Raw genomic sequence first — 10,081 nt, 5'->3', positions numbered from 1 at the left:
GGTACCCAGGTCCATGTTTTGAAATTATAGCATGAAATCTCAGCTTTTGAAATAGTAAGTTTTGATCTTTGCGTTCATCTTCTTCATACTCATGTTCTTCATGTTTACCAAGAGGGAAACCCAGATTTTCCCGACTTCATTTTTGAATGTGGCCATCGAGGCTACACCTCGGCAAGGAGGTGCGGGACCTCAGCCTAGACCTGGTAGTTGCCCAGCGTGTTTTTCCAAAGATAAGAAATTGTGTTTCGATTTGATTGACTTAGTTTTTGAAGAATGCCGAGGTCATTTGCATGTAAGCTAGACTTGTTTTGAGTAGTGCATTCAATAGACTTTGCCATGCGTTTGTAGGACTTGGACTTGCCTTGACCCCGACGTTTGAAGAACTAGGTGAGTGGTATTTTTAATAAAGCTATGTCATACGTTTTGATAAAGACTTTGCTTTGTCTTGTTTTGAAAGTGTTTGTAAAGCATGAATAATTGTCCCTGTTTTGTATATCAAGTATGAGCTTGTCTTGATGACCTTCTTGGAGAGTCCCTTGTGCTGGAGGACTCTAAACTTTCGCAGCACATCTCGTTTGAAAGTCCCTTGTGCTGGAGGACTCTAAACTTTCGCAGCACATCTTGTTTTGAAAGTCCCTTGTGCTGGAGGACTCTAAACTTTCGCAGCACCCTTGATTTGTACTCTAGTGTTAAAGGGCTACGGGCCTTTGTAACATAGGTCCCTCGTGTTGGAGGACTCTAAACTTTCGCAACACATCTTGCCTTGAAAGTTCCTTGTGCTAGAAGACTCTAAACTTTTGTAGCACCCTTGTTTGAGATGCCTCTCTTGCTTTGTCTTGTTTTGCCACGGACGGTTTACCGCGTGGATACGTTTGCCGGAATGTTATTATTTGTAATATGTGATGCTAGTAAGTGTCCCTTGAAGCTTTGAAGATCTGTTAGATGGACGAGGTCCATTCCTTGTTATATATAAAGTTTTGTCTTGTATTGTTTTGAAAGGACTTCGGTTATTATTCATGCAAACCCCTTTATTATTTATACCATTCACTGAGTATCCAAGCTCACCCTCTCTATATATATGTAGGTGATGAGCAAGAAGGCGGTGACGCCTAGATGTGAATCAGGAGCTTATTTTGGATTCTGATTATGTCGACCTAACCTGTAATTACGTCGGCAGTCTTGAAAATTATGCTTCTCGATTTGTAATACTTATATGTTGCATACGTCGGCTTGAAAAGCCTTTTGATCAAGATGCGTGTTTTGTATACATGTTATGTTGGCAGTGAGGATGTCGGCAATTCTGAAGATTTTGCTTCTAACTGTATTTCATGTATTTTGTTCATGTCGGCTTGTGAAGCCCTTTTGTTGATAGGAAAGATGTAATTTGTACTTTGTTTCGTTTGTAATTGAGTTGTAACCTATCTGCAGATGATTGCTATCTCATTTGACTTATGCACGGCTCTTATGGACTAATCTGTTTGTATAAATCGCTTCTGTACTTGTTAGCCCCATATAATTGTACTCTGATTGTGTGTGAATTTTGTAAGTTGGCCTTCGGTAATCTCGGATTACTGGCCATCACGACACCAAACTACTAGGGGCGGTTTGGGGTCGTGACAATTGGAGCACGAGTTTCATTTTGTTTACTTGTTGTTATTATTTTGTACAAGCTTAGGGCTTTACTTGTATTGGATTTAAATTCATTTTGATGTAACCAAGTATAGTCTTGAAAAGTTGTAGCCTTCAGGGCATTTCTATTATCTGTTTAACTTCTATTTCATATTTGGTTGTGGACACATGCTATAGATTCAGGGTTAAGACTCATGAATGTATATTTGCATGTGTCACCTCTCTTGTACAGCTACGTCTTATGTGATGGAAGAATATTATACTCTGATTTATATTGTCATTTAATTATCATTATGTATGGGTTATTGTATTTATTTCGGGGTGTTACAACTTGGTATCAGAGCGTACCGAGTTTGAATACTTTGGATACGTGGGAAGTGGTTATTACCACAATGGGTTTGTCTCGCTTAGCAGAAATGTTTGTATGTGTAGTATGCTTACATGATGACATGCTTATATGATATGGGATTTAATTCCTAAGATACTGATTAGATCTATGGGTTTCTAGAAGTCCTATTGGAAGAGCACTTGATCACTGCTGTTTCTAATTGGAACTCTGGCAACGTTACGGGATGGCCATTATCAAGGAAGGAAATCTGTATGTGTTTATGTGACTACGTGCTTATGTGGAGTGAATTACTGTTGTCCACCGCATTAGGACGTGAGTAAGTTAGCTTCAACACATTTGTAAATGTTCTAATCTCTTTTGTTACCATCATTAGTATGTCAGGACATGTTCGTGGTGGTAGGCGTGGTAGGCCTAGACAACAGGAGGTGCTGACACCGAATGATATTCCAGCGCAAGATGAAGGAGTTGGTCAGGCCAATGTGACCGAGCCGACTGGTTAGCAGGTCATGGACGCCTTAGCCTGCGAAATGACAAGAGTATTGCAGGAATCCATGGACATTCTTAAGGCTGAGAATCAGGTCCAGGCCCAAGTAGCTGAGGCAGGGCTGTCATTCTTGAAGAGAGAGTTTTTCTGGTCTAACCTGGACAAGTTTTTGAGTGATCCTAAGGAGCCTTTAAAAGCCGATGAATGGCTCGAACAAATAGTGAAGACATTTGAGATGCTTGGAATCGAAGATGGTGGTTTGAGAGTGACCTTAGCGTCCTTCCAGTTGAAGGGAGATGCTGGTCAATGGTGGAAGTATGAGTGTGGACGCATTGGGGTGACTTGGGAGGCTTTCGTCGACTCCTTCCAGGACAAGTTTTTGCTTCCCACTGTAAGGGAGAAGTTGAGGGACCAGTTTTCTTAGCTCAAGCAATTGAGCACACTAGTGGTCGAGTTTAATGCCTCATTTACTAGTTTGTCAAGGTTTGCACCGAAACTCGTAGCGACTGAGGAGCGCTATTATTTAGAGTTCGAGAAGAGGTTGAGGATTGGGCTCATGTTCAAAGTGGTCAGGTCAATGATTAGAGATTATGGATGCCTCGTGAAGGCAACGTCTCAACTTGAGACCATGATGTAAATGGAGAAGAAACAGATGAGGGGCTGTGTAACAAGCCCGCGGGGGGGGGGGGGGGGGGACCTCGCTACAGTTCGGACTCTCGATTTGTGTCGCGGTTCTTAATCTGAACCAAAGAGTCCAAATCCGGCAAATCGTTTTGAGAAACAGATTTTTGAAAAAGTAGTGCCAAACATGGACTGCTTTGCCAGATACAGAGTCGCCACCTAAATATTTTTTATGGGAGAATTTAGGAAACCCTGACTCGGTGCCGAAGGCCACATGTCCGTCATCACCGGAGTTGTCTCGGCTCGGGAGCTTGGGTACGATCAGGGAAGGTCAGCTATGAGCACCCCCTTTCGCCCGGTCCGAAGACCGGCCTCTACTAACCGTGATATCCAATTTTGAAAACGTTATGTGTTCTTATCTCGTTATTAGCCTAGAATTACTATGTTATGTGCACAGCAAACAAGTATAGACTAGATTGCCTAATTTGGAAATAAACATTGCATATCCGTTTGGTTTTGAAGATGTTTTGGAATTTGCTACTCGCAAGTAGGCTAAAAATGCGGATTTCAACGAGTTTTTCCAACTCAAACAATCCAACCTTCACCCACAGGCATTCAAAACAGTTTAACACATAAGCATCTAGCCGCATGGCAAGCATACTGTCATGTTAACATTCACACACATGCGAGATGCTAAAGCATAAATACTTACATCGTACTCCGTGCCAAAACAGAGAACTTGTTAGCAAACATGCATGATCCAAGTCCATGTTAAGTGCCTAATGCATCGCATACAAAGTGTTGTTAGAATAGGCTCGGCTATCCTAAACATGTCATGTGAAAATGCACAATTATCACGTATTCAGTTTGGGAATTGAAGTATTGATACAATTAGCGTGATGTACCGAGCCTAATGCATGCAATACAAATGCATGGATGCATACATGCATAGCATGAGGTATGCTAAATTAAACGTGCCCTAATACTAACCATTAAAGCGGGTAAGTAAAAGGGAAGAAAGAAGTGAGGTTGGAAGACATACACACCACCCACACACACTTATTACAGACTTGCCCTCGCTCGGAGGGACCGAATAAATATTACAAATTAATTAACTACGCAAGCTAATTAATATTACAAATTAACTAATTTAATTAACAAATTAAATAAATTAATTAAAACAGGAAAATGCCTCGGGAAGCGCGCCACCATGCATGGGCTGCCTCTGTTTTCCTTCCTTTCCTCCTCTGGAGGCTGTCAAAGCCTCAGGACTGATCCCTTGGACAGAGAGGATCACCACCGGCTGATTGAGATTGCCACCGGCAGTGTGGTATGGCCATCGGCACAAAATTGAATCTGTCGGCAGAGAAATTGTTGCCGGTCGGCACATTACACTGCCGGTCGGCAGAGTATTCCTGCAGAACCTGCAACTCACAGCAACAGAGGGCAAGGCAAAGCATGGCAGCACAATTCAAAGCATGTATGCACCAACCATGTCTCCTATCATTGTAATGACTCAAAGGGACATGTGCCTCGGTTCTCGGACCACCAATCACGCATTTCCATGCATGATGGCCCAAAGAACCGAGTATGCAACTTTGATTTCAAATGTATGCAAACCAATCAAACAAAACTCCCAATCCCTATCACCCAAGTCAAGGGACAAGGAATGCATGCAAGATGCAATGCAACCTAGGCATACAAGCTAAGGATGCAACATGGCATGGCAAGGCACTTATGCAAGCATACAAGCATACATATGGCAATGCAAATAGATGGAAAGGTGGTCTTATACATGAATTAGGCAGCTCTAAAATAGGCCTAAAACAGTAGCCAATGTGCTAAAAAGTGAGGGCTAAATGGCATGCACACACACATGCACATAAGGATCAACACTTAAGCATAAATCAAACAACATTCAAGCACACTTGAAAGAGGGAATCATGGACAATTAGCATGCAACATAAGCATTGAAAATGCATGTTAGGATGGTGCCAAACCAAGCAACAAATCAAGCTAAACATGCAACAAATAGTCTAAGTGTTCAAAGCAAATTCAAGGAGCATTGAAATACACTTGCAAGACTAAACATGGTATGAACTTATTGACCCAAAACAGAGTTTTAGCACATAACATAAGGCCCGAAGGACCACTTAGATGACATCTAAATGGCTCAAAAATAAAGGCATGCACAAATGGTCAAAACAAGGAGCATGCAACACATGCTTCCAAAGCATTAAAGAGGCATGCAAGGCAATCAAACAAGCATGGAAATGGGACTGAAATAACATGTGGGGGGACCCCAAATCACCAAATCGATGCAAAGATGTCATGCTACACATGCACATACTCAAGGCTAACAAGCCCAAATACAAAGGAGCTATATCAAGCATGCCAAAATCAACCCAAACAACTTAGGATAGACCTAGAACATGGCAAGATAAGCACATAATCTTCACAAGACTAAGCCTAAAACATGCTCCAACAAAGGCTAACAACCTAAGACATGTTAAGGCATAAACAAGGCATTATATGGCAACTATGCTAAGCATGCATGGAGTTCCAAAACCAACTTCAAATCATGTTATATTATGGATATATAAGTATGAAAAACAGCCTAAACATGCTCAACACACACTCAAGCATAGGCTTCCTTAAGAGGCCAAAATATGTCCTTTTCAAGGACAACAAGGAGAGGGGGTGGCCCTCTTCTTCTTGGGACTTCAAAGCATCATCTTCACCACTGAAATCCCTCAAGATTTCAGTGGTGAAGAGACCTCAACACCAAAATCCCGGAGCTAACACAAAATGGCTCAAAATGAGACCTTTTGAGGCCTAAGGGTGGTCAACAACCCTCAAACAACAAAACACTCTTAACAAACAATAAAGAGGGCCTAAAAATAGAACTTTTTTATGTTATACAATAAGCACAAAAACAGCTCTAAGATAGGTATAAAATCAATGCAAAAATGGGGGAAAAATGGACTAGAATCTCACCCTTGAAGACCCCTTTACAAATTGTGCTCCAATGGCCTCCTTTGGCTTCAAACCAGTCAAGAAACTCAAGAACAAGCCCTTAGAACCCTAGTTTCAAGAGGAAGGTGAAACACTAGGTGTTTGTGTGCAATAGTAAGACACAAAGCACCTAGTGAACAAAATGAGAGGGAAAGAGAGATAGAATGTGTATCTCACCCAAACCCTAGAACAAGAGCTCAACAATGGCTGTTTTACTCTCAAAATATCCTAAGTCTCTAACCTTAGTCTCCCATTTTTTGCCTTAGAGAGAGCTTCTCTCTATATTGTCTTGTAAAGCTTACAAGACAAGCTTTGCAAGAGGGAGATCCCTCCATACACGTGTATGGAGGGATGCAATAGCAAGACAGCTGTCTAAAAATATCTGCAAAAGCAGATGAACAGCAATCGGCCGGCCAAAAATGCCATCTTGGCAAAAAAGAGTGCCGACCGGCACAAAAAAGTGCTGACCGGCAACAAATAGCGCCGGCCGACAAACTATATTGCCGGTGGCAGCAAACACCAGCCGGTGGCCTCTAGCCACTGCCGGTGGTGGGTGGGGATGGTCTACAAGCCCCACCCTGCCTCTCAAGGCAAGATGCAAGTGTTTGATGCAAAACCAGACACTAAACGGTAAGTTCGGAGATCCTGAGGCAAGGCGCGCGAGCCGAGGCCTCCGGGAACTCCAAACGAACACAAACATGGAAGATCACCGTGTGTTCAAACAGTGACGTCCAAGTCTTGAGGACGGTCAAAAATGGGGTGTCTACAGGCTGCAGAAGGAGTCAAGATGTTCAGGGGGACAGTAAGAGGTAAAGGGGTTCTGCCCTATAGCAATCCCAAGGAGCTCAGTTAAGGTCCACTTTTCCAGTATCGAGTTCGGGTTCTGGGAGAGGTGGTCAGGGAGATTTCACTTGCGTTAAGTGTGGTAGTTGGGCCATAAGTCTCTAGCTTGCCAGCAGAGAGAATGAGGTCGTCTTCGGCTCGTTCTTAGGGCCAAAGTCAGGAGAGAAGGTAGCCGCTCACTTGTTATCAGTGTGGGTAGACAGGGCATATGAAGAGATTTTGCCCTCAGTTAGGTGGCACACCTGGTGCATCTTGTTCGAGGTAGACACAGAGCCACTAGGTTACACAATCAGCTCAAGCCTAGAGGGCCAATCGGGGAGCTTCTTCGGCTTAGTCAATACATCAGGCTTATGCTTTGAGGGATAAGCAGGTAGAGCAGAGACCTTCAGGGCGTGTGTATACTATTACCATTCTAGACCTAGTACCAGTGCCTTCGGTAGTGAGAGGTACTTTCTTGTTATGCAATTCTATTACTAATGTGTTGATTGATACAGGTGTATCACGTTCATTTATCTCGTCTGTATTTACATCGACTTTGGGGTTAGAATTGGCTCGATTAGCATCTCCTCTTAGTGTAGAGTCACTTATTGGTGGTGAGATTGTTTTGGAACAAGGTTGTTGGGGTTGTGAAATAGAGATTGTCAATCGCCGACTTCCTTTTACATTTGTGTTGATTGACATGTCAAGTTTTGATGCTGTATTGGATATGGATTGGTTGTCATCGTATCGGGCTATCATAGATTGCTACCCTCAGAGGGTTACTGTATATACCTTGAGTGATGATTGCTTTTATTTCTTGGGGGACCGAGTTGATAGAGTCTTATCACCGGTGTATGATCTGCTTGAGTAGAGTGAGCTTAGTTGTCTTCTTGCCAACTTCTTGGGTAGTGAGAGTGACAAAGTCCTAGTTGAGTTGCCAAGGATAGTTTGTGACTACCCGGATGTGTTTCTTGAAGATCTCACTAGTTTACCACCTCACCGAGAGATCGAGTTTTCTATTGACTTAGTGCTTGGCACGACACTGATGTCTATGGCTCCATATAGATTTGCACCCACCGAGCTAAATGAGTTGAAGATTCAACTCCAAAAACTGCTAGATAAGGGTTTTATCCGCCCTAGTACCTCACCTTGGGCTCTCTTTTCCAAAAAGAAAGATGGTGTGTTACAACTTTGTATTGATTACCGAAAGTTGAACCGGGTAACTATTAAGAACAAGTACTCAATGCCTCGTATAGATGATCTGTTTGATCAGCTAAAAGGGCCTTGCTGTTTTTCCAAGATAGACCTACAATCAAGTTATCACCAGTTGAGGGTAAAGGAGGAGAATATCTAGAAGACTACATTCTGTACGCGGTATGGCCATTATGAGTTTCTAGTGATGTCCTTTGGGCTAACCAATTCACCAGCCGTGATTATGGATTTGATGAACCGGATCTTCTGTGAGTTCCTAGACCGTTTTGTGGTCATCTTTGTTTATGACATCTTGATTTACTCACCCTCTGAGGAGGAATATGAATAACACTTGCGGGTAGTACTTGAGTTACTTAGAGCCCACAAACTTTATGCCAAGTTTGGGAAATGTGAATTCTAATTGGGAGAAGTAAAATTCTTAGGCCATGTGGATTCCGAAGGAGTGGCGATTGTAGATTCATCCAAGATCAAGGCAGTGCAAGATTGGGAACAATCTAAGAATGCTTTTGAGATTCATAGTTTCTTGGGGTTGGCCGAAATATTACCAGCGGTTTGTAAAAGATTTCTCTAGATTAGCCTCATTGACTAGACTGGCAAGGAAATGAATCAAGTTTGTGTGGAGTTAGACTTATGAAAAGTCATTTCAAGAGTTTAAGGTTAGACTTACCACTGCTCCAGTATTGATTATTCCGGAGAGGGGTTTGGGCTACTCGGTGTATTGCGATGCTTCTCGGGAAGGTTTGGGTTATGTATTGATACAAGAGAAGAAAGTAGTAGCTTATGGCTCGCGAAAGTTGAAAACACATAAGAGGAACTACCCTACTCATGACCTAAAGTTAGCGGTGGTGATCTTTGCCTTAAAGATTTGGAGGCATTATCTGTATGGTGAGAAGTTTGAAGTGTTTTCTGATCACAAGAGTCTAAAATATCTGTTTACATAGAAATACTTGAATCTGAGGCAGAAGAAGTGGATGGAGTTTATAAAAGACTATGACTTTGAATTGCATTATTATCCGGGGAAGCCAATGTTGTGGCTGATGCCTTAAGTAGGAAATCCATCAACAGTGTAGCTAACATTGCCATTCGGGAATGGGAGATGTTGGGTGCTATTGGTGAGTTTGACTTGCATCTTGGGAAGTCCATTGAGTGTTCAGCTTTGTTTTCGGTAATTGCACAACCGACACTTGTGAACCAGGTGATAAAAGCGCAGAAGAGTGAACTTCAGGTAGAATCCCTCCGAGAGAAGATCTCTAGTGAGAAGGTAGAGAAAGGCTTAAATGTGTATCCTGATTCGAGTATTAGATACCGTGACCATCTTTTCGTGCCGGAGTCTTGTCGAGAGGAAGTACTCCGAGGGTTTCACCATTCACGCATTGCAGTGCATCTGGGAGTGCCATGACCCAAACCCGCTCCTATGGGTTTAGCATCGTAACCGGCTAGTAATCCGTGATTACCGAAAGCCTATTTAACAATAAAACAACAATTATAACAAATAAGGGCTAGCGAAAACCAATCAATAATAAAATACATCGTCCAATGAGCTGTGATGACCTAAATGGAAACAAACATTCATATACATAATCACATATTCACAACACTTAAGCCCACAATACATCTATATACAATAATAAAACACAATTTAGGGAATTAAAACCCTTAGTAAAAGTAGAAGTAACAAAAGTCATAAAAACACTGCACCCAAAATAACAACTACAAAAGGGTGAATTCAAGACACCCATGCCATGACACGTTTTACTTTGGAACCTCGTGGTGAGGCACAATGGTTGGCTTGACAAAATTAGGGTTCGGGTCAACGGCACTAGCTTTGATTCAATGCTCGATCACCTACATATATATAGTAAACATTGAGCTAGAGCCCAATGAATAACAGCTATGTAAAGAGGTTACGAATGATGTCCTTGCAGTATTTGAAACAATCGATTATCAAT

The 10,081-nt window shown here is 42.2% G+C and overlaps 1 protein-coding gene across 1 annotated transcript; it reads left to right on the top strand.

Moving 5' to 3' along the window:
* The first annotated feature begins 6,852 nt into the window (after positions 1–6,852).
* On the top strand, positions 6,853–9,531 carry LOC145793261 (uncharacterized). Its single transcript, XM_082876043.1, has 3 exons — positions 6,853–6,907; positions 7,436–7,704; positions 9,328–9,531. The coding sequence occupies exons 1-3, from the start codon at positions 6,853–6,855 to the stop codon at positions 9,529–9,531; spliced, it is 528 nt and encodes a 175-aa protein (XP_082732169.1).
* The last annotated feature ends 550 nt before the right edge of the window (positions 9,532–10,081 follow it).

This window comes from Camellia sinensis, chromosome 6 (assembly GCF_055761805.1).
Source record: "Camellia sinensis isolate YWXY chromosome 6, ASM5576180v1, whole genome shotgun sequence".
Lineage (NCBI taxonomy): Eukaryota > Viridiplantae > Streptophyta > Magnoliopsida > Ericales > Theaceae > Camellia > Camellia sinensis.
Note: the sequence above shows the minus strand (reverse complement) of the source record. Positions and strands in the feature narration are given on the sequence as shown.